Source organism: Hylaeus volcanicus, chromosome 6 (assembly GCF_026283585.1).
Source record: "Hylaeus volcanicus isolate JK05 chromosome 6, UHH_iyHylVolc1.0_haploid, whole genome shotgun sequence".
Taxonomy (NCBI): domain Eukaryota; kingdom Metazoa; phylum Arthropoda; class Insecta; order Hymenoptera; family Colletidae; genus Hylaeus; species Hylaeus volcanicus.
The window spans coordinates 24518316-24543397 of record NC_071981.1 but is presented as its reverse complement, the minus strand read 5'-3'; the positions used below and the strand labels follow the sequence as shown (position 1 = coordinate 24543397).

General features: G+C 36.6%; 3 protein-coding genes across 22 annotated transcripts; 1 reads left to right on the top strand and 2 right to left on the bottom strand.

The window, feature by feature from the left end:
• The first annotated feature begins 534 nt into the window (after positions 1 to 534).
• Positions 535 to 6564, top strand: LOC128877823 (protein singed wings 2). Of its 3 annotated transcripts, none has more exons than XM_054125386.1 (11): positions 535 to 736; positions 1059 to 1117; positions 2419 to 2586; positions 2660 to 2822; positions 3036 to 3192; positions 3267 to 3415; positions 3789 to 3977; positions 4069 to 4227; positions 4430 to 4540; positions 4735 to 4824; positions 4912 to 6564. In XM_054125386.1, exons 2-11 carry the CDS (start codon positions 1083 to 1085, stop codon positions 5095 to 5097), a joined length of 1407 nt encoding a protein of 468 aa, XP_053981361.1. In that variant the 5' UTR covers positions 535 to 736; positions 1059 to 1082; the 3' UTR covers positions 5098 to 6564. The 3 variants fall into 3 exon arrangements, with proteins under 3 accessions (XP_053981361.1, XP_053981360.1, XP_053981359.1); XM_054125385.1 differs by having other exon boundaries at positions 536 to 736; positions 1076 to 1117; XM_054125384.1 differs by having other exon boundaries at positions 718 to 736; positions 998 to 1117.
• On the bottom strand, positions 5771 to 9145 carry LOC128878571 (uncharacterized). Its single transcript, XM_054126858.1, has 10 exons — positions 8691 to 9145; positions 8230 to 8321; positions 7863 to 8076; positions 7705 to 7788; positions 7452 to 7541; positions 7224 to 7378; positions 6974 to 7148; positions 6504 to 6630; positions 5998 to 6176; positions 5771 to 5889 (listed from the first exon to the last, which is right to left on the bottom strand). Exons 1-10 carry the CDS (start codon positions 8890 to 8892, stop codon positions 5771 to 5773), a joined length of 1437 nt encoding a protein of 478 aa, XP_053982833.1. The 5' UTR covers positions 8893 to 9145.
• Positions 9146 to 9269: 124 nt separating this feature from the next.
• Positions 9270 to 24258, bottom strand: LOC128877824 (serine-arginine protein 55). 18 transcript variants are annotated; one of them, XM_054125397.1, is made up of 12 exons: positions 24102 to 24258; positions 21049 to 21175; positions 20177 to 20247; positions 18172 to 18267; positions 17035 to 17058; positions 16828 to 16884; positions 16535 to 16604; positions 11288 to 11361; positions 10985 to 11203; positions 10508 to 10633; positions 10063 to 10125; positions 9270 to 9998 (listed from the first exon to the last, which is right to left on the bottom strand). In XM_054125397.1, the coding sequence occupies exons 2-12, from the start codon at positions 21172 to 21174 to the stop codon at positions 9845 to 9847; spliced, it is 1080 nt and encodes a 359-aa protein (XP_053981372.1). In that variant the 5' UTR covers position 21175; positions 24102 to 24258; the 3' UTR covers positions 9270 to 9844. The 18 variants fall into 18 exon arrangements, with proteins under 18 accessions (XP_053981372.1, XP_053981365.1, XP_053981362.1 ...); XM_054125390.1 differs by lacking the exon at positions 18172 to 18267 and adding an exon at positions 18297 to 18377 and having other exon boundaries at positions 10063 to 10185; positions 24102 to 24257; XM_054125387.1 differs by having other exon boundaries at positions 10063 to 10185; positions 24102 to 24257.
• Positions 24259 to 25082: the final 824 nt, after the last annotated feature.

Here is a 25082-nt window from a genome sequence, read left to right as displayed (position 1 = left end):
CGGTGAGTTCAGGTTGCCGCATGAAAGGGGTACCTCTCTATATATCATGTTCTCGTAATACCAAAATGTAAAATCGGCCACAATTAGGTACCTACCAGACTTTCTTGATATATAAGTAAGCAAGAGTGTAATAACTTTACAATTGTAAAAAGTTATTCAACTTAATAAAAAACTGAACCGAACCGAACTGTATTACATTTTCTTTGTGCAACCTATTCGCATATTCTGATCTCCTGATACCAAAATGTAAAATCGGTCAGAATTTCGATTCGCACCGAAAATGTGCCCCTTGAATTAAGCAACCTGTACTAACAGATATGTCGGGACGGTTGCCTGCTCGTAGGCGCAAACGTGCCACCTCTTCCCATATCATATGCTCCTGATACCAAAATGTAAAATTTCCTCAGAATTTCGATACGTACGTGGTATTTCTCGTGCCGTAGCGAACAATTCGACTACTCGCAGCCCAATTTTGAATAACTTCTTCGTTCATCTGAAAACATCTAATTATCGTATCGTGCATTAATGCACTATGTAAATCGAATGTCTGCGTCTGCGCCTACAAACTGCAATATGTTCTTTTCCAGTTAAACCCTGGCGACGTCTTAGTTGATCTTGGGCCGAGTGTCGTGGACCAGCTTCGATTTTCTTATTAGCATCGCCAGTTCACAGCTGATGCTTGTGCAATCGAACATGTCGTTTCTTCTCCATGTCGATCGATCATCGCTATCAAACAGTTAAAACTCGCAACGTCTGCGACAGAGATTTGCTAAGAGATGGGCAAAATTTAATTTGAATAATATATTAACTAATACAAAAAAAAAAAATCCGCGCTGCAATTTATTCGCAATGTTTACTCGATTAAACACTTATTCGAATGTGATTTTATTTGTTCCACGTAAAATATAATACCGTTGCATAATTTAGATTGTTTAGAGATAGGATCGAGAGTTTTTTGATTTTTATTTGATATTTGGAATTTTTGTATTTCGATTAGATTACAATTTTGCCCATTTCTGACGTCGACTCGTGTTCTCCCTGTGCTCGTTAACTTCTAGAGTTTTTCCTAAATCAGTGGATCAATGAAAATGCGGATAATGTTCAATTTCTTTGTTTTGTAAGTAGACTTTTACAACTGGTCGTATTTTAAATAATTTTAACTTAAAAAATACAACAAAATTATTTAATGGAAATTTCTTGTGCGATAATTTATCCTAGACGTTTTACTTTTCTTAGGGAAAGGTATTCGATGTAAGAACTGTTTGAATAGTTGTCTATTCACAACATATAAAATCCAATTACTATTAATCAATAATCTATGGTACAATATCGTGGAAAGAAAAATTTCGCGTGTTGAATTCTGAGCAATAATATTTAACTTTTTTATTTGACATTTAATTTCCTTCGAAACCGAATGTACGCATAAATACATTCGGAGGTAAGGTCAGTGCGTAACATTCAGAATAATTCAGGTAAATGTAGCACTGAACAGTTAATTGGAAAGCGAAACGAAGGAAACAGAAGTTTCCCCTTACAATTAGGCGGTTAGGGAGATCGATAGAGGGGATCGATCTTCGCGAAAGATTCGAGTAACAGAACAGTTGAGACAACAATGATTAGATAAGTAATAGGATCGCTACTATTTGCATAGAAATGTGTATGTGCATGTTGTTGAACTGTGTGCTGCATAAGCCTTTGTAAGTGCTTCCGTGTTTGTGGGGGAATTAACCATCGAAAGATTAGATAATATTCCATTAGTGTTTTAATTGTGTATCGAAAATTGTGCACGAGAAAACTTGTGGATATGCTAAATGTGCAAGTATAGAAGTATCTAGATATTTGGATGTTCGACTGTGTTACAATATTAACAAGCGTTTGAATATTCAAGTATCAAAGTTTTCAAAAGAAAAAAATATTTTAAAATCGGAGTATTCAGTTTGATAAATGTTCAAGTGTCCGGAGATCCAAAGATTCAAAGATTCAAAGATTCAAAGATTCAAAGATCCAAAGATTCATAGATCCAAAGATTCAAAGATTCAAAGATTCAAAGATTCAAAGATCCAAAGATCCAAAGATTCATAGATCCAAAGATTCAAAGATTCAAAGATTCAAAGATTCAAAGATTCAAAGATCCAAAGATTCAAAGATTCATAGATCCAAAGATTCAAAGATTCAAAGATTCAAAGATTCAAAGATCCAAAGGTCTGAAGATCCAAAGATCCAAAGATCCAAAGATTCAAAGATTCAAAGATTCGAAGATCCAAAGATCCAAGCATCGAAATATTCAAACATCTAAACATCCTAATACATAGTACTTCCTAATACGTGTAGTAGTACTTCCCCTATCTAGTATTTCTCTCGTTTCGCAAGAAACAAAACCAAACAAAACAATTATCAATAAATCCATGGATCAAACAGGACGATGTTTACGGTCTGGAGCACGCAGCTGTCATCTGCGTCTAAGAACGAAGGAACCTGCGACTTGCGTCAGCTGTCTCCAAACACAACCGGCGCAACGTGTGATTTCAAGGAACACGATCATCGTCTCGTTTGCTTTCACGGTCTCGATGATAAATGGAGATCAGGGTGACTATGACGACCCGTTCGTTTCTTACTAGCGGACGTCTGATATGATAAATACATAGTGACGATTATCTAGGGGCGAGGATGTGCGTACTTTGGTCCTTTGCTACTGGTCCTTGGACACGTTCGATCCACAGCATACTCTGCAGATGTTCCCCACCTTACGGAAATTAGTGATTGCAAATGGCAACCTAACTAGATTGGCATCACCGTTTCCATCCGTGGTTCGATCGATCGAGGTACGAAATTGATTATTTAGAGTATCGTTACATCTGTTAGCTGGAATATTATTAACAAAATTGTATGTGGCATCGTTTGTTAGCGCAGCAGTCACTGCGTCATACGTGTTGGAAATATATGTGATCGGCAATATAATGAAACATTTTGTCGAGATCTCGACGAGAATTTGAAACGAAGTAATACGATCAATTATTTGACATTGTTTTCTTCAGGATGTAAGGATAACCGGAACAAGGCTGCAGAAATTCCCCAAGCAGACCTTCGCCGATTTGTCAAGCTTGAAGACCCTCGACCTGAGGAACAACTCCTTCGAGGATGTCGACGTCGAGGCGTTCAACGTTCCCTCGCTACGTCACGTTTATCTTTCCGGTAAGACACCATCGAATCTGTTCCCAGCCTCGATGTTACGATCCCGATAGGCAATGCAAAATCGTTTGGCGAAGGTAATCCCCTGGGATGCACGGAGAACGCGACATGGATATTGAACCAAGAGAAGGGTTCTCCGAGCCGGAAAATCGCTGACAAGGACAGCTTGCGTTGCACCGCGCCGTACGAAGGCAGACCTCTGATCCAAGTCGTGGAGATAATCAAAGTAAACCTGAACGTTGCCGTTTGCTACGGTGTCCCAGAAAATATCGTCAATTTTACATGTATCTATTCTTACTATAAAAACTTACTTAACCCCTTGTGAAATAAATGTCAATTTTTCAAAAGAAATCCTCAACTTATTAAAGGAAATTTAATATTAAAAAAGGCTCCGATCGTCAGGACTTTCAATAAAGGACTGTATTTCTATTTCGTTTAGCTACGAGCAAACTTTCCGTGATGGAAATTATTTGTATTCTTATATCCAAGGGAGAAACTCGTCGTTCTATAGAGGGATTACTGTAGTTAGCGCATTCTGGGACATCTTGTTTTCGTGGAAATAAATTTTGCTCTCAACCGAGTGTATTAATCCGTCGCAGACGCTGAAAGAAGAGTGCACCAGAACGATATGCGACTGCGAGCTGGTGTACGTCGTGAGCCAGGGTGGAAAGCATATTCAGAGGCAAACGATGGCGTTTGCTTCGGTGAACTGCAGCCACCGTGATCTGACGGAGATGCCGAGTTTCTTGCCTGAGAATACCACCACCCTTCATCTGACTGGGAACAAGGTTCATTTATTCTCGACTACAGTAAAGTCTCTATAAATGCACAAACATCTCTACTATAAGTCCACTGAAACCATCCCTGGTCCTGTCACAGATAAACGATCTGACGCCGCTCGCGACGAATCCTGCGTACAGAGGAGTGATAGACCTGTACATAGACGACAATCTGGTCGAGAGCATCGTCCAGTTGGAGGGATCCACTTGGGTGGATCGTTTCCGGTTGCTCAGCCTTCGTGGGAATAAGCTGACCGATGTTCGTACCACGTTGAACGCAAGTTAAAGTACAGACGACACGTTAGCAGAGGGACTAAGAGTCAAATGGTTTCAATTAGTTGTATTATTCTTGACCTGTTGGCCTATGTGATTTACATAGCGTTACACCTGCAAGAACTAAATATGCTAATTAAGATTTAGAGCGCTTAAGAGATGATCAGCGTCTGCTGGCACTGTTTCAGCTGCCCACCTATGCTTTGGAGAACGTGTTGCAGCACAATAGAAATGCTGTTAGCTTATATCTTGGGAACAATCCGTGGCGATGCGACTGCCTCTTCACGCCTGGTTTTCAGGTAAACGAACCTTGCAGCCTCTTGCGGCGTAATTTTTTCGAAAATTCAATATAAATTATATATTTTTGCTCAACCTCCTCTCGATATATCGTTCCCCTAGTCTGACATCTATAAACATAACGATTCTTTCAACGAAGGAAGAAACTTTGTAACGTAGAAAAGAGATCGAAGTTGACGCGAGGATTTAATTTCAGGATCTACTGATCAGGTACCCCAATCTCGTGAAGGACATCAACGACGTCAGGTGCTCGCCGACGAATTCCGATGGAAACTCTGGAAAAATCGTAAGCGATCGATGCATTCCGCCGCTGAAATAAAATCTCTGAATGTTTAAAGTTTATTTGTTTAATTGTTGCTTAATTTGTTTCAAGATACGAGATCTGACGCGCGTGGAGATCTGCACCTCACCGAACGAAAATCCATTGCTGCATCCCTTGGACGCTTTGAACATCGTACTAGCGTCGTTGATATTCCTCATCATTGGCAAACTCCTGTACGACTATTGGTCCTTCAAGAAAACCGGCAAACTACCTTGGATAGTAGCCAAGATACCTTAAATGAGAGTCGACCCGCGTTGAGAGAGATCAAATCTTGTCAGGTGGTTTCTTGCCAAGTTAATTGAAGCTTCAAGGACATCTTCCCTTATGAATATTACTTTTTAAACAGGAGCGTTCTTGGAGGATCAGTTGACTCGGTAAGAACTGTAGCTGCGTCTTCCAGCACGAACGCAGCTTTATTTGCACATAGAGTCTGGAGATATTCAGTGATACTAGGATACCACGAACGATCCACAGTAATTGGGATCAAGGCATTTTCAAGGATCTAATTTTTGGGAAAAATATTTCATTCGGTACACAGTGTTGCGAATGAAGAATGACTTCTGTAGATACACCAGGTTTCCAAGAACTCGAATGTCATCGAGATTGACTTCAATTTGTTTATAGAGTCGATATATCCAGAATTAGTGTAAGAACCGGAAATGGGGGGTAGACGATTCTGAACCACAATTTTCTGTGTAAAAATATCGGACGGCGCATCGTTTTTGAATTATAGCCCCATTTTTGGTTCTTGTACTAAGTCTGGGACACCCTGTAGAATCAATTGGATAATATTTAACCTGAGGGAGGTGGCCAGCTATGGAAACAAAAGTGGCTTTGGCTTTAGTAATGGAGGGTTGTATTTGTTAATTGTCAATAAGAATTAATGAGGGAAGTTGTCAACATATTTTTCCTAGAGTCGAGGGGTTTTCCGATCTTTAATCTTCGCACCTGCTTTCTGGTCTAGACAGTACTGACGGTACACCTCGTCAGCTGCTGATTTCTTGGCACCGCATTCCCTGATACCGCGACCTGTGTTACATATAACAGCTTATTCAGAAATAGAAGACAATAATGATACAGAGGATTGAAAAATAATTAAAGATTGCTCGAGGACTCTTCCTCAAACTTGCAAAGTACCTTCGCATGTGTAGCCCAGCGCTGTACAAGTAGCGACGTAGGTGAAGCCTTGATAAGTTTTCACTTTCTCGACGCAGTACTTTGGTACCGATTGTCCCGTCTCGAGACAGATCTGATATAGTTTTCGCTGAGGCGTTTCTCTAGGGCTATCCGTGCCAAGGCGAATTATTTCCAGCATTCTGTAGAATCAAGTTCACCAATTTTACAGTTTCTTAAGCGCTGATAACTGTAAGTTCGATTGTACAAAATAATGTAAATGTATAAATGTATAATACTACTAATAATAACGTAAATGTATGCACAGTAATCCCTGTTTTGGAGCGATAATCTTCTTAAGTAACTGAACCATCAACTGAATCATAGCCTAACGCGTAATTAAAAGCGGGATATTAATTAATTTCATTGAAATTTAAATAAATATGCGAATACAAATTTATTTGAACCGAACAAAATTGCTAAGAATTTTGATAATCGAAGTTTTTGAGCTAGATTTCTGTAGCACGTACTCTTCATCCGAGAGAGGTAAAAGGTTCGAGAGCTTCCCATCGTTCATCTGATGGTTAGCGATCATCTGCAGTAACGTGGTAGCCAGACTGTTCTTAGCGGTCTCTTCGCTCTCTCCTCGGGCAGGTGCTGTCAATTTAACGAGTAATGTATTTCAGGAATATAAATAAAAATGGCGAGAGGAAAGGTTACCAAAGTGAAAGATTCTTTTCTTTAAAAAAAAAAAAAAGAACGGATTTCTTGACAATTTTCAAATTTTATTATTGCTGTCTGTTCTATGCAAAGAAATTTTGTTTTATTTACTTCGAAAAAGAAAATTAATCTGTGATCATTCTGTACACTGTGACGTCAGTATCGAATAATTGTATACTTTATTATCTGTTCGTAATCTGTCAGTAACGTTAACGATGAAAATAGAAAAAATAAATGTTCAGCAATGGTCAAGTCGATCCATCCGGTAATAATGTTTTACCAGCAAATTCACCGAGACTGCCGCGAATCACAAAGACGTTCGATTTGTGACGATGGATACCGTCGTTGACGTATTCGTATTTAACGGGAACCTTGCAGCGCTTCGAATAGCCCTCCAGAATATTTAACGGTGTGTTTTGTTCACCGAATTTGGGTGAACTTTCGTCGCCGCTGCCCTTAAATCAATGGTAAATAATGAAACGAACCGTCCTCGACAAATTGGGCGCATGGTGGTGAAATAGATCATTTACTTGAAGAGAAACGTTTACAGTGTCATCTTTGGTCTCGATCAATTCTTGGCTCGCTACGTTTAGATCAGAATCAATGTCGATCATAGAGTCACCCACGTTATCGATATCGGCGCATCTTCTTTGCCGATGGAGAACAATGCAAGATTTTTCGTGTACTAGGAAATATTTTGTTAAGGATTGGAACAGTAATTATGGTGTCACGTTAGTGGTCAAGAAAAATACAATTACCATTCGCAATATCACTCTCGATTTTATGCTCTTCGACTTTATTGGACTTCCTGTCGACAGTAACCGCTTCTTTGTGCACTTGATCCTCTCCTAAAGTAAACATTACATCAGTAAATTGAAAGACGTTCCTAAGAAAACGTTCCTAATAGACAAAATAAATATTCTATTCGAAAAGAATGAATAATATTAATATTGTCAAAATAAAAAGTATATATGTCGAATCGCTACCGATCGGTAAAGTATTAGTAGATACCGATAATCGATTTCCGCATGGCATTGTCCACCACTTTGCTCCATTCCTCCAGGCTACGTGCTTCCTTCATTCTCTGATCGACGTCTACATGAAAACAGCGATAAATCGCATAATCGTTACAAAGTGGAATTTTGATCTAATCATTAAACTCCACAGACGTGTGTCGATTTTCGAAGAAGCAGATTCTTCAGCGGTCGAGAATTTGTCACCCGTAGAACGTTGCATCGTTGACGATTCGCTGGATTGCATATCAACGCTTTCATTTCTGAAAATGAAGTTCTTGTGGCTGTTCGAGTTGACATCTTCTTCGTCTACTGTGCTGTTAGAAATCTGTGTCCCTGCGACGTTTCTGTCGACATCGTTCTCTGGATTCTTTAATACATAGTGTATTACATAAATAGGTTAAATGTTTGGTTACGAAAGTCGACTCGAAAACATTGGAATTAATTTTCAATTAGGGATGTTCGATTGTGAATCTATTTTGAATCGATTGATTCGCAAGAATCGAACATCCCTAGCCGCGGCACGTACGTCATTTTCGGTGCTCAATGATCCCCTAGCGGAAATCATCAGAGTTGATTCCTCCAAATCAGGAGTGCAGAAGGAGGTAGACGTTTCTAGACACAGGAAAATTGAATAATACTGATATGAACCACAAAGAAATTGTTATTCAACGAAATATTAAAGATAACATCGTTCTGAACAGGGTGGAGATTTATTAACTAATTTTTTTCACGTATTGCTTTCATAATTCTAGTTGTATAGCTCGGGTACCTCGGGGGTTGCTAAACCCGTACTGTAGCTGCATATTTACATGCCACAGCCTCTGAGGGTGATGAGGACCTAACACAGTGGTTGAAACGTCGAAGAAAAAAAATACATTTGCGTGTGGTTTAGAAATTTTAACCTAAAAATTATTTTTATCTTGATAGATAATATTATATTAATACTTTGAGAGAATTGATTGTGTAAAAACGCAAACCAACCAATCTCTCGTTGGCAGGGTGCTCGTAGCTGCATAAGGAGATCCTCGGCACGATCGACCACCGCCTCCATTTCACAAAGGAGAGGCGCAGCGTTTGGAAATCTTTCTGTTATCATACTCCACACCATCTCAGCGTCCTCAGCCCCGTGTAGTGACTTTGGGAGGTCATTTTTTTGGCACGTAGAGTCCCGGCGTCCCGACATTCGAACAGAACAATCTATCGCAATCCCCTCGCTCAAGCATCTGTCTAAATGTCAAGAATGCCTCGTGTTTACATCATGTTGACAGACGTACGATACGAGACATCAAAGTTTGTATAACAACCAAAAGATTTTGAGCAGGTTTATAGTTGGCTTTGATTATGTAAAGATTACAAAAGTAAGAACTCTTTAGTCATCTATTGTTCGATAAATTAGATATTTCAACATTGGCTAAAATTAATAAATGAAACCATATCGTCTAATGAACTTGTAACAATTTAATTTAAACTTCAGTTACTGTTTTCATATTGTTTGTTAACAAAATGTTTTAATGGTAAAAACTGTATTTGGATGTTATTAAAAAGAACAAGGACGTATGGTAGGCTTGGCATGAATTTTTATTGACAATAAGATACCTCTTACCACTAAATTTAATACACATCACATATTTTTCCACATTGTAATGTGTGATTGTTAGGAATATATACAAAAAGCCATTACAGGAAATCCTCGATATACGGAGATACATCGAAAACGTGTAGAATCCGTTTAAGGTACGTATGAAGACATCTTATTTTTCTAAATGCGAGTCGTGTTCAGAAGGATGTGTACAATATATAATTAAAATTATAGTGAAACCAACGTACCACAATTGGTTCGGTAAATAACCCATGTATAAATTAATTATTCTTAAGCCGATCGTCAAAATTACATGTATTTTTCAAATTTTTATACTTCTTTAGTGATTTTTAGAATTTCACTTATCATAAAACGATGTATAATTATGTTAATTACAAGTAGTGTCATAAAAATTGACGTCTTAAATCAAGGCATGATGAAATTGGCTTCTTGAATGTATTTAATGTAGAAAAAGAAGGAAATTAAAAGAGAAACTTTTGCAAGCTTCACTCCCATTAATCCCTTTCATTCATTCCATTCGCTCCCCTTCGCTCCCTTAATCAGCTTTCATTTTGTTATTTTCTGGTGATTTGTCCCCGTTCATTGGCGAACGTGAGCGGCTACGGCTTTTGCTATGTTTGCTGCCCGATCTGGATCTTGATCTATCACCTCTTGATCTTTCGCGACTAGATCTGTCTCTGTAAGAATAACTGAATTAAAAGGGACGACTTCTGAATTTGCTTGTCTTGCGCTAATTATATCGATTAAACTCACTTTGAGGGAGACTTGGCTTTGGATTTGGACTGCGACCTGGACTTTGACCTCTCGGCCTTGGACCTAGAACGAGATCTGGATTTGGACTTTGACTTAGATTTCGACTTTGAGCGGTCTCTTGATCTGTAAAATTATATAGTTCAAATGAAAAGGAGACAGAAAATTATACAAGTAAAAATACAATTGAAACTTCTTTTTTTTTGGTTGCATGAGTGATGGTTCGTGTACAAAAATGAATATAAGCGTTGAGAGGCCGTGTAAACGAGCCCAAACACAATGCCAACAACGTGGGAAGGGTGAACGTGTTGGATATATGTGTGTTCAATAGTTGATAAAATTGCGCAAGAAACAAAGCAAATAAATAAATAAATGCCAAAACATTGAAATAATGGACTAATTAATCGAGAACGAACAAATAAATATACTAAAGGATCGGGATACTTACTTGGATTTGGAACGCGAGCGGCTACGCTCGGGGGATTTGGATTTGGACTTTGATTTGGATTTTGAATGTGCCCTTGATTTGGAGCGGCTGCTGCGGCGGCTACGGCTACGAGTGCTGCGACGACTCCTAGTACAAAAGAAAAATGTTCTCGTCAGATGATTTTAACGGCAAATTAATACAAACAAAAAGAAAAAAGAAACCTTAGCCAATTTAATTCAGTGTAATGTGTATATGAATATTTTATGTAAAAATAAAAAGTGTTTGTAATGTCCGTCTCTTAACAATTGCCAGTAATGAAGTTACTACTCTATAAATTAATCCATTTATGTCTTGCTTTTTATATAAACGTAACTATTCATTGTCATTAACACAGTTCGAAAGTTATACTTTTTGCAAGGTCTGGAATTTTTACTTCCATAAATGGATTAATGTAAAAAGTAAAATGATGATTGGAGACGTTGTCGCCCCCGATAGTACCTTGACCGGGTTCGAGAACGACGATAATACCTTGAGCGGGAGCGGGATCGGCGACGAGATCGTGATCGTGATCGTGATCTCGACCTCGAACTGGATGACCTTGAGCGACGACCACGTCTTTTGTCTTCGATAAGCCTAATCCTACGTCCGTTCAGTTCTGTGTCGTCCAATTTGTCGATAGCGTTCTTCAAGTCTGAATATGTTGCGAATTCTACAACTCTGCGAACATTAAATATTATTATTTAAATAAATTGAACAAACTAGTTGTACATTAGGAGTTTTTCGAAATAATTGCAAATTTACCCTTCATTTCTGCGTTGCTTGTGTGCATCTGCGTACGTCACTTCTCCAGCCTGTCTCATATAATCCTTCAAATCCTGGAGCATCACACAAGAACAAGAATTAATACATTGCAATGACATGAACAGGTTTATTTTATGATTAATCATGAGATACGATATATTATATTCACGTTATGAATAATACTAAATTGTGTTCCTACACTAAGAGTAACGCAGAGGTTAAAAATGTATCCTGTGCACTTTTTTGTATCCACTATGTCCTATGTAAATCCTTTTTCCTTGCGAAAGAATTATACGAAAATCTATCCTTACTGAAAAAAAGCCAAGTAAATTGTCCTGTCTCTGTCCACATCTTCAGTGCTGAATATTAGGTTGAAAATATGTGCTCGAATTTAGTATCTGCGATTGATGCAACCTTTCTTTTTATGCAATTCAATCTTTAAAACAAGTATAGTCGTTAAACAAAAAGAAACCTCCACCCTGCAGAAAACTGTCTAAGGATATTCGAATAATCGATTACTCCTCTACGAAGAAATCGACGGTTTGGACTAATATTTCTGCAGAGCAGCTCACAATGTATAATGTCACCGTAGCAGATCGTTAAATGCTTGAACGATCATGGTAAAATAATGTTTGGGTAAAAGAAATTAAAAGATATTTCTGTGGTCGTTCTTAGAGTCTCTTCAAAATATAAATTAAATAGCAAACTTTGTGGATCGATCAGAAACTATATCGATCGTTGAAAAGATGGAACTGCATAAGGCAGAGAGAAAGACAAGTTGCTCGTAAAATTAACATGAATAAAACGGATACATGTATGGTGATTGGTATCACAAATGCTGAATAAACGTTCCTCTACAAATGCTTACTATTGCAAAAACTTATATTTCAAAGCTGACACAAAAATAAACAATTAACATTACACTAATAGTTTCAAAGAAAAAAAAAAAAGAACAGAATTTTCTAAAGAGATATTATTTAACCGATATAAGAAGAAAACAAAAATATTTTTCACTGGTCCTCCATTTGGTGACAAAAGAAGACGGAGAAGAAGAAATCCAGTTAATGTGAAAATGTGAGCCACAATATTTCCTCGCTACTCTGTCGCGGTTGGGGAACTCATCTGTTTTGGAAAAATCGTGATCCTCTTGAGGCGTGTATCCTTTATATTCTCTTTCCACTATGATACGCAGCGGTCTATTCTTCTTGTCTTCATGAAAATCTTTGGTATCCATCTGTCTTGTCTCTCTCTTTGGCATCCGTTGCATTTGTTCTCTTGGACGAAACTTGTGTTCTTGTATTTGTGGGAACCAGGTACGGCTTATCTTGTGGACTCTCTCGTGTTAGGTGCGTGCTTGTATACCAGTAGATATTCTCTCTTTCAGCTTAAGGTCTCTTCGTATCATCCATGACACCGGTTTTCTCAAAAAACTCGTGCAAACGCGCTCGAAGAAACAAAAAGCAATTAGAATCATGTGTCGATACACCATGACACTTCCAATGAATTGACTGCAAAACGCTTGGTTACCTTCCATTTGGTATCCCCCTCTCACCAGTGTTGGGCAAGATTTAATCGATTGAAATGCACAATTGTTAATTACTTGTAGCGATTAAATTAATTTTTAATCGCTCACAACGATTAAAGTAATAATGGATCGATTCGATAACACCACTAAAAATCTTATTGTTAATTTATCAATGATGGTTGTGAACTGTTCAAAATGAATTTAATTAACCAAAGATTAGATCTATCTAATGATTGATTCCAGACATTCCCAAATTTTGCTCTCGGAGTAATTACATAAATTGTTATTTAACGTTATTTCTTTCCAGTATAATTCAATTTTTCCTTCTAAAAATCGTAATTTGTGTTGCTTTAATATGCATGTATGCTGTATATATATTTATTTTGTTTTCGAAAATAAAGCGAATTTCAACATTTATCACAATTGTATGATATAAAACGGTTGAATTTCAATTTTTCATTTTAGAACCAAACAGAGAGTATGTTACGAAATGAATAGTACTCCATGATTTTTAAAGATTAAGAAATGGCGTGCTATTGATTAAATTTTCAATCGTCGTGAGCGATTAACAATTGAGGAGGCAGTCTCCATAACTACTTCTTCTTGTACTTAAAAAAAAATCATAGAGAAACTGCAACTTTCACAGCCCTTAAAGTACCAAACTGCTCCAATAATTTAATCGCCAATCAAAATAAACATAAAAAAGTAAAAATGATTGATCTTGTGTAGTCTTCGAGCATTTATTCAACATTATTTTTACCAACAATAAAAGGACAACTCAGAAAAGTTGTTTTTAAAGGTTTCGAATTAAAATCTTGTTTTTACAAATTCTTTCACGTTTCAAGTTCAATTTATGTTTAGTTCTGTTCCATACACTTCTAATTTTATAATGAAAATAAGTTTTAATTAAAAATTGTAATATATGTAAGGAATCCTCATCAATATAAGGACATATATTTTATTTCTCAATCAGCGTCTAGTGATTTAAATTGCTTGCAATTTACATTTTTCATTAATATTATTATTCGTTCTTGTAACTATTTTTATAACTATAATTTTTAAACATAGCTTCTATATTTTATCAAAATTTCAAGCCTTACTTTTTTTTTTATGTTACACTCTATACTGATTTGTAAATTTTAGGAATAAATGCCTCCAAGGCCTCACAAGGTACCATTTTAATTAATCGTCAGTTTACCATTTTTAGAATATATATACTTAGCGTATATATTTAATGGTGCGATGAATTACTTGAAAAGAATAAGTCGACTAATGCCCAACTCTGTTCCTCACGCATCCAAAAGAAGAGAAACTGAATATGATACAATGAAATTGCCTTGCATAAAGAAAAGTTGATTACTTCCTTGAACAACAAAGGTTCGTTTTCGTTTGCGAAAGTACAAAACGCGTGCTACGAGTGCGAAATCACTATAGCAAAGAAATCGAATTCCAACGGATGACTGAAGATACATGAGTGATACAACGATAATTTTCAAACGAACGTGGATGCCTAATTTCGAGCACTATATAATATATATATATATGTTACAAGTAATTGTTAAGAACTGGTATCCTGCATCTGGTACTGGTTTTATTTGCGTGTGTGCACGGTTCTTCAAGCTCGTCGGAATGATTTCAATATATATATGTATATATTATAGAGAGAGAGAGATATAGAAATAGAGAGAAAGAGAGAGAGAGAGATCTATATATATGTGAAAACCACCTGAACTACGGTGCACAGTTATATAACAAATATATATGACGATATATATATATATATATAACAGTAAATGAGAAACAAGTTATACAAGTGTGTAAGTGTATAGAGATATATAATAGATATAATGTATATATCTAAAGAGTACACTCGGTTAAGGTGACGCATTTACCTTGGGCCCAGGCACCACCTTGCTTACGGACAGAGAGAAAGGCCAGACACAATCGGCGCTTGGTCGGGTCGAACGGATCTGTGTGGCGTAGTCGCGGATGGTTCGGGTTTCGGCCCGTGTATGCCCTCATGGGTGGCCGCTGCCTGACTTACTAGATGGCTAGGTTGGTGGCGTACCAGTAGCAGTAACAGTCGTGGTGTAATAAATGTGATAGTAAGAGAGTTACATGGTGAAGACGGTGGTCACTAATTAATTGAAGGATAAAGGAGGCAGAGTTAAAGAGTCGTGATAAGATATGTTTTTTTGGGGGGGCTGCGGGGGGGGGCAAAGGATATGTGAGAGAGTTGAGAGTAATCGAGACTGAGGAATATAGCAGAGAATTGGTGGCAGTGATGGAACACAGAGTGACGGTTGTAGAGCATCCAAAGAAACAGGTCAGAGTCGTTTGATGATTCGTAGTGGCAGACGTTTTCTCTCTCCACGGCAATCATTGATGAAGAGGATCGCAGATACGTAAGAACCTATGCGTCACTGGGATTGTCACTGGGTTTCACCACGTATCACTGCGCAAGTAGTAGTAGGCGGTAGGTGGTAGGTGTACCCAGTGCCACGCGGCTATCTCTCTCACCCGGGACACCTCAGAAACCAACTTGGTGCCACTTGACCTCAAGGCGGGCCCATCGCGTGCATCGTCATCTTTATCATCGCACATCATCAGTCTATTGGCCCTACCGGTCGCCCCTCCTCGGCGAAGAGGACATGGCTCTTCGGAAAGAACATCAATTTTATTGTTTTTCTCAACTGTTGGCCGAACGTAAATGAAATAATAAAATTGAAAAAGGAACACGTCCAAGTAATCGAGAAATCGACTGAGTGAGAGAAAATTCGTTTTACATCAAAAGGACAACCAATCGTTCGAAAAGTACACCGATAGACGATTCGTATATGTATATATTATATTTATAATGTATATTGATCAAGTAAGACTTGGTCCACGTATTGCGTGCGGAGCAGAGCTATTTCTGCCCGCCTACTTTCAATTCGTTGGCATGGATTTACATATTATATACGTGCGTGTATATCATATCTTTCGAGCAGAGGTTTGCGAAAGATTGGAGTGCGTCCTGGTTATTTCCCACATCTTTCCCAAGATTGCCATTTCGTAAATCTCATCTATTTGTCTTCTTCTCCTTTCGATCCGTTGTTTGTTGTCTCTTCGGTTCTCGCGCCTCTTCTTCCACAAGCAGCACGCTCCGATTTCCATCCGAATTACGAGCTTTGGCGTTCAAGGCTGAACGTTTTTGCGCTTTCGAGATTCATGCCTGGTTCTACTCTTATCTCGGGGATTGCACATGTATCTTTCCATCCACGTTTTTGCAGCACCTTTCTAATCTTTCTTACTCATTTAACGATGTTCACATTTTCGTCTCGTGCATCGAGACCGGACATGTGTGTGTGTGTGTGTAGGTATGTTTTGTTTGTTCAGGACAAAAAATTTGGTACTTCGAATTGCCATAGACTTACTTGATCAAAATGTACATCTTTCTTTTCATTACTCAAAACAGAAGAATATATATCTCGGCCTCGGAATAGAAGAGAGAGAAAGAGTTTAGATGAGTAAACGAACTTAAAATGAGGAAAAGAAAAATCGAATAAGAAACATTTGTAATACTAAAATGCCGCGTGTAAGTTTGGTTCGACTCGGGAATGCAAACTTTTCTTGTTTTTGTATTGAAGCCTCGAGTAGCAATCAAACTCACATAGAAAAAAGCTATTCGTCAAACGTAAAAACAAAAAAACACAAAACAAAAGGGTACAGATATTGCTTACCTGCCAGCTGACGCGACTCGAGAGATTTTCCACGGTGAGCCGATACTCGGTGCGTGTGGGTGGTCCATATCTACAAAATGAAAAACATATCGGTATTAGTACACTGAATAGTTTCTATTGCAGGTTTGTCTTGGACCTGACTTTACGTAATAAAATAGTAAAACTCTAAAATGGAAACGCAAAATGTACTTAATAATATTTCTTATTTTTCTTTAAATTGAATATATTTGAAAAGTTAAATTTAATAAATGAAAAAAGATGTATCGTTAGAGCGTAACATTGGATGTATGTACCTGGGCAATGATTGCTTGTAGCTAGATGCGGTCCTCGTGTTTCTGTTCACACTATCTCTGCAAAAAGGGATGTCATGTGAACAGAAATAACGGATCGTTGGTTAAACCTTCAGCAAATAACTACAGATCTGCACTCATTGCTCAGGCACACAATCAATCACCTGTTCCAATCGAATCAAATCTACTCAAAATGCAGCAATAGCGTACCTGTCGTGCCGCATATCGTCTCGGCTGTAACAAACACAATACCACACATCTATTAGTCGCCAATTACATTCGTTCCACCTCTCTCGTCTACCAGTAATATCAACATAATGTCTGGGAGGGTTATATCACTAGGCATTATGCTTATAAACGGTTCAGATTTCTCAACTAGCGATTCTGGATTCCATTAGTTCGACATACTCGGAAGAGCAGTCAAATCCAAGACAACCAATTCGAACTAATTAGAAATCGGCGTGTGCCTAGACGAACTTTTTCGTTGTTGCGAAAAAGGCAAAGCTTTGTATCACGCGCTCTCTATTCTAGAGCTCATCATATCCAAGGTTACGTTCTTCCCTGCACCAGGCGACATGCAAAATCATTTTCTTACATTCTCATACAAAGTCACATTAACAATGCACACAAGAAAGGAAAATTAGCAAATTATGGAAGTATCTTTCGAACCATCGAAAAGCAGGGACGGGCAAAATCTGATTAAAGAAAAGAGAAACAATTAGCGGTATAAGCAAGGTTAAACGCTTCAACGTTTCGGATGACCTTTAACAATAATTTGAAACATCGATTATTTAAATAACTTCAGAAGGAACAAATATAACTTCACATACAAAAGAAAGAATTACTGGAACAAAATGCAGGGGGGAAACGATTATATAATTGCAAGGTACTTATAGACATATAACCTTCGTGTCGTGTAAGGTCTAATTTAAAAATCAATAATTCGCTCGAGTAGACATTATTTGATCTACTTAGAATAACTGAATATAATCTTAGACGTCACGTTAAGAAAATTACATACATATGAATAAGAGATGTATAGAGATTTTGTACTTATCAGTACTTGCCTAAATATTCCACGATAAAAATAATCAAAGTAAGATATAATAGAAAAGTGACGATTTACATTTTGTTCCTTTTGAAATTCTGCAACGTACACGATGTTTCAAACTGTCGCTGAAGAAAGATTTAACAATTATTCGTAATTTGTAGTCTAGAATTTTGCCCGTCTCCATCGAGAAGCTTCTGGAAACTTGAAGATTTTGCATGTCTCGAGTTGGCTGCCATCAGGGTAGTAGGGGATAATGATCGCTCTGATAAAATAAAAAAAAGGATAGCGTGTCTTACGCAGATCGCCTCGAGTCCCCATAACCACCACGGGAGTCACCATAGCGCCACTGGTCACTACCCCTAGGTGTCCCCCGGGCCCTCTCTACAGTAATTCTGTAACAAGACACATTGGATATGCTTACTTGTCTCTCCAGGAGCGTGAGCGTCCGTAGCCACGGTCGCCTCGCCTCCCTGAAACACCCCGTGCTATCTCCACCGCCACTCTGAAACACACCCAACAAAACCCCGCCTAAGTCCTCGACTAATTCTTACTCTAAAGGTGCTTCCTTCCTTCCTTCCATCCATTTTCTTTCCATATCCTCAGCCTCCTCTCGAAATCCGTTCAAATATCATCAGTCCAGCCACAGAGGCGCTGTCCCCTCTCTCACGCTTGTCTTCATATCCTTTCTCTCTCTAATTTTCTAGTTGCTGTCCACTTAACGCGCGACTTATATTCACCAATCTAAGTGTACACACTTAACCGTTGTACAGGCTTTCTCATAATCGACTGGGATCCGCATACTCGATTCGCTTATATCTTTCCGCGTTGTTATTTTTCATCCAACGCTTAAGAACCAGACAAACTGTTCACAGGATCGCCAGAGAATTATGAAAACGCATCGACTACCGTCTCGTTTTGTATATTTTTTTTTTCTTTCGTTTTCTTGTTACATACTTGTTTTTTTTTTTGTAAGAAGCAATATACATTACTTATATCATAAAATGCTGAGTCATTCGTTATATATAAAGTATCAATATATAGTCAGTTTATGATCGGGGAATTGATGGAAGTAGTTCAAAATGGCGGCAAGTCACATCGGCTATTTAAGTAGAATGCACTTTTATTCCAGAACAAATCCAATCGATAATTTGGAGGACAGACGCCGTTTATCGAAAGTGTTGACTTAAAGGCAATAGAAACCAAAAGTTTTTTTTTACACAATTGGCGGTTCAAATTAATATAGAAGCAACAGCAGATAATATTACTGGTACAAGATGAAAATATTCAAAGAGAGCTCTAGAACGACTTTGGTAACTATGCGCGGACTTTACTCTTTGAACACAGATAATAGAAATAAAATTTTGAAAGAGCAAATATCGTTATTTACATATATCGTTACATGAATACAAATGATAGTAATTAGTAAATTATATATAAGTACGGATATTATTGAATTATTAATTTTTTTCTGCTTTTTTTCTTTTTTCAAAGGACAAAAAAATCTACGATGCCTTTAATTCCAAATTCAAATATCTCGGGAACGTCTAGAACGAAAGCACTTCACTCAATAATACACAAAGGGTGTTTAAATAAAAATACTAACATATTGTCAATGCTATTGCTTCTCATGAACAATCCTACTTGTTCTGTGCAACATTAATAAAATTGAATAACTCTTGTGTCAAGAAATTTTTTCAAGAGATATCAAATTTAATAAATACTTGCTAACTTCAAGCTGAAACTATTAGTATTAATCAGAGATCGGAAGAATTCGCATCCGAATACTAAATTTCGAATGATGAATAAAAGATGAACTTTTGATTAATTATTTGCTGCATAAAAGTTACAATTAGAATTATATAATTGTATTACGCTTCCAATGAATAAGTAACCACACAGAATTGTTAGTAGTTATTATTCGAATCAAATTCTCCCCATCTCTGGTAATAGTTATGTATGCTAATGTTGCATTTTTCAATATACGTATGTTTAAAACACAACTATAATAAATATATTTTGTACACATGAAAATTAAATCTTGCGATCGCCAATAATTACATTGTATCAAATATCCTAAAAGAAATGTGCAATTAGAAACTACAAATTTGAGTGGTACCATTTTATGTCTGGTACCAATAATATTATAAAAGATTTTAAAAGTGGATCAATGATCCACAAATCAGATGAATTGTGAAAAGAAACTAATCATGCAAAACATGCTACCTACACCATTCTCCTAATATACGCTTTTTTTTTTCTGTGTGTATGAAACGTATGTATCAATAAAATAGTACGCATTACCTTTCTCCTAGCAGCTCCTTTCCATTAAGCTCGTACACGGCGTCGTCTGCGTCCCTATAGTCGTCAAATTCCTGCGAACAGAACACATTCGTTACAAATCAAAATTACAACAGATGTCGATCAATTCCAGCTTCGGCATGCAGCGGGATTTTGTATCACTCGTATTATTAAATATGTCTTATCAATAAATATAGGTACATTTGTACAATCGGTAACGCAGTATTTCGCCAATTCTTGTACAATGCATATATCGATATAACATTGCTGCGACGGTCTATTTAAAAGAAGTAATTTCATTAATAACATAAATAATTTTGATTCAGCACCACCAGAAAGATTTTCAATATAATTTAATGGACGTATTTCACATATTCGTGACAGAAATTAAACATTGAAAACATATTTGTACACGATACTGTTCTGGAACTGTTTGTAATCGGTGATTTACCTAGGAAGCAATGGAAGATTAGGTGTTGGTTATGAGTAACAAAATTTCCCTTGATTATACATAACTTACAAATATTTTGTAGATTAATCGATGGAAACCAGCACACATCTCCATTAAGCAGCCACAGTACCAATGTGTTCAGGGCTCAAGGTAGGTCAGATCAACTCACGAGTTCGAGTTATATTCAAAGTGAAACACTTTACACTCTACACGCTTTGGTCCATGATCGAACGGTAAAATATAACTAATATTTTTTCATTGTAAGTTAAAACATTTTCGAGTACTTCAATCTTTCTTTGATATTTTAACGATTTTTTAAATCAAGAATGTTACAGCGTTATTGAGAGATTTGTAAATAACATAGGACCAAATTGAGTGTGGCAAAGTGTTGGGTACATATTTAGAATTTGATACAGGTACTTACAACAAAGCCGTAACCATTCTTGATGAGGACATCACGGAATCGACCGTAGCCTCTGAAAAATCTCTCAAGGTCTCTTTCCCTGGTGCCGTATGGAAGCCCACCGACATAGACCCTTGTCCCTACCATACTGTAAAAAAAACAATTGAACCACATTAGACTTACCACAAAGGCAAATCCATTCTTCATAGCGACCTCCTTGATTCTACCATATTTCCGGAAGAACTTCTCAAGGTCGCGCTCTCTCACCCGGTATGTTAATCCACCAACGAATACTCGGGTGCTCATTCTTAAAGGAAAATATAAAAACACCATACATAACAGGCTTCCTTAAGAACCTGCCATTTTTAGTCACATGACAACATAAGAAAACTGTTACGTTAATTTTCGAATATTCTGGCTGAGAATTGCAATGCAACTCATTTATGAAATTGACAATAGCGCTATTATTATTATTATTATTTTGTTTTCTAAGTAACTTCAATTGAGAAAAAACTGATGTATCGAGCAAAGGAAGAAGACTTTGCGAGCAAGATACAATTTATACTGATAATAAATTGATCAGAACAAGTCACAAGTGCAATACAGAAGTGCTGTTCGTAACAAACTAAGACAAGAATGTATACAAAAGGCACATGTTGTGCTTCACCATACATCCTTTATTAATCATCACACAATATAATTGAATAGCTACAACACGCTAGAAAATTTATGGGATGTTTGATAACTACAATATGGGATCGATTTACAACAAATGAACATAAATTTAACTTGACTGCAATGTTTACAATAAGAAAAGAAAAACTAACATGCTGCATATTAAAAAATGTTTGTATGTAGACAATACATATGCAACTTGGAACTACTTATAAGGGAGCATTATGACTTAGGCATTGATCTTAATGAGATTATAGAAATGTTCATTGATGCAACAATGTGTGAAACTCTGATATATACGCATGGTAGTTTCTATCTTGAAGTGGAAAAGTTCATCGTACTGTTGGATCAATTAACATTTGTGCAATTTCATTAAAATCAATGTCTGACAGTTCATTATGTTCCCCTGTTAATGTTAATTGCATACATGTGAGAATAATGAAAGTAAGCGTTATATTTTATGCATCAACAATACTCAAATAATACTATAGAATGTTCATAATGATCTACATTTTATGAATATACGTAAACAAAGCTGAAGCAGCTTGTCAAACGTTTTTCTAAATTCTATTATTTTTCAAAGCTTGAAAAAAAAAGAAGTATACAGTACAATTTGATGCAAAAGTTCTATTAACATTATGTTAAGCACATCTCATGCACTTGTGGGTAACGACAAACACTTGTTATCAATATCATTTAAAAAAAAAGTTTAGACACTTAGCGCATGGATGATATATGAATCATTATAGAATATGCTAAAGTGTTTGTCTCCATGCTTACTCAGCCAAAAACGTGTTTACGCGAGAATGAGATGAGTGTGAACATTAGTCGTGTTCGGTCTTGCATCAATATTGCTTGTTCAAAACAAAAAACATAATGCTACAAATAGTAGAAAAGATATATAATGAACTTAATTAGTACAAAATTTGAAATCTTATTTTAGCAAAATAAGTAAAATTTTGTCCATTTCTGCTCATCTTTTCCACCATCTGCAGGTTCAGAATATAACATAGGAAACCATGAAATTGTATTCAATGTACCGAACTCGTCTAATGTCACAGGCGAAAAATTAATAGAAGCAAACATATACATTAATTTACATTAAACGAAATTTTCGAGTTTCGATGTACTTTGTCAAAAGAAAATTTTCGTTTGTTGATAATTTTGAACAATAATAGCGACTCTGTAGACTAAAATTCATAAAAGACAAAAGTACTTAACCTAGAAATTACAAAGATATTGGCTCTATTTGAAAAATCAAAAACAAAGTAACTGAAGCTGTTAATACTCGAAAAACAGATAATGTTTTTTCTGTGAAATTATCAAAAAACGAACGCCTTCTTATATTATCAATTCGACACCTCAATATCGTAAAAACAACAAACATATATTGTTTATATACTTTGTTAACGTTGATTATCGTAGCATTAACCTTTGAAGGGTCCGAAATTAATTATTTCTGAATGCAAGTCGTGTAAAATGAACTTTTAGTCGCTTTATTCACGGTGTTGCTCGAATCCGAATGTAATCCACGTCGACACGTTGTTAAGCATCGTTTCCTATTGTTTCCTTTCGCGAAGTCTAACATGCGCTCCTTTAAAGGTTAAAAGCTATCGATACCATGTTTTTCAATGAAAGTTCTGCTCATTATTTGTGAGTAACGACATTTACATTCTACGAGGCGAAAGAAACTTGATTCAGAAAATACAATATGTTTCGTACTCTAGCGACAAACTTTTATTGGACACCCGTTTCATAAAATGGCGGTCGTGCGATTGCTTATCGCCGCCTTTTTTTTTTTGCTACGCAAGCGTTTACGAGCGAATGAAAAATGGAATATATATATAAATACAGCACACAATTTATTCGTAAATAAAGAAAGGAAACACGAGGCGATTTTGCTAAAGAAAAAGTATGCAGCACTTCCTAAAAACAACTTTTTAGACAATAGTGTTGCAATTACTCACGGAATCTCTTTAAGACTATCGTTACGACGAAGTGCGAGTAAGATTATTCAATGTCGAAGATAAAGCATTTCAAATAATCTATTGGTGGCGATAAAAACCGCGGAATACGATCAATTGCGTCGTATCATTGATTATGGAAAAATGCTTAGTAAGCGACTAGCCATACGACGCAGATATTACGAGTTATTATATAGGCATACATTAAGAAAATTCTCGTAATAAACGATAACTGATAAATTGAAGACACGAATGAGTAATATCACCGTTGATCAAGTACCGTTAATACATCATTAATGTGTCGAGAACACTCGTCGCGGATCGTGGCTGTTACACATCCATTAAAACGAAAATATTTCCAAACAATTCACTTTCCCTCGAGCGTACGTGATCTTATAGAATTTAGAAAAAAAAAACCGATGTTTACAAACTTACCTGAATGCACGTAAAACAACGCTGTCTCTATCACCAAAACCTTATGTTCTTTCACGATATGATACCACTGAAATTACTAGAAGAAGTAATGATCGGCGTCTGAAGTAAGATGGCTCGCTGCAATAACGGAAACAAAACGGGGTTCACAAGCCTGAAGACAAAGTCTCTGGCTGACCAAGTCTCGACGCCAGACGTCTACCATCGGAAACCCACGACGATTCCAAGCAAATTAAAATAACTGAAGTGAATGAAATAAAATTACCGCGTGGAATATATGAAATATTCATATTGCTGATTTATTTTATGCAAACATATTCTTTAATATGTTTTATTATGGACTGTTACTCCCACCCCTTCAACGATTGTGTTACGATTAAGTTGCGATTAACTACGTTCAAGATAATTACATCATAAATATCTATCAGTTTAGTATTTTCATTGTTAACGTAATCTAATCGCAATTATTTGTTATTTTTATTATACTGCCGGCCAATTGCAAATGTGTGTAGGATACGAATTCGGTTCGAGGTAATTGTATATTGTGATATTGGGCGGGAAATTTAAAACATAGCCACGTTTCGATCGTTTAATTCTTGCACTCGAACGCGAGTGATGATATTATTCTAAACAATCAAGTTAAAGCAAATACTGGGTATATAAACTGTTCCGACTTTTGTCAATTATTCTGTCTGATTTTTGACTTATTCGTTTAATTTTTACATACATTTCTAAGTATAGTTATTGAAAAATAAATTGTGAAATTTCTTCAGTATGGAAGCTTTTCCTGCCAATGATTAATTCAGCAGTGATAAAGTTAACGATTCTTGTTATTATGATTATTATATATTTAATCATATACCACGAAACCTCTAAGAAACCCCTTCTTCATATTATAACAATTTAGATTTTTCAAATGAAAATCAATGAATTTTGTAAATTCAGTATCTCAACATCGATTTATTTATTTCTACTATAATTATG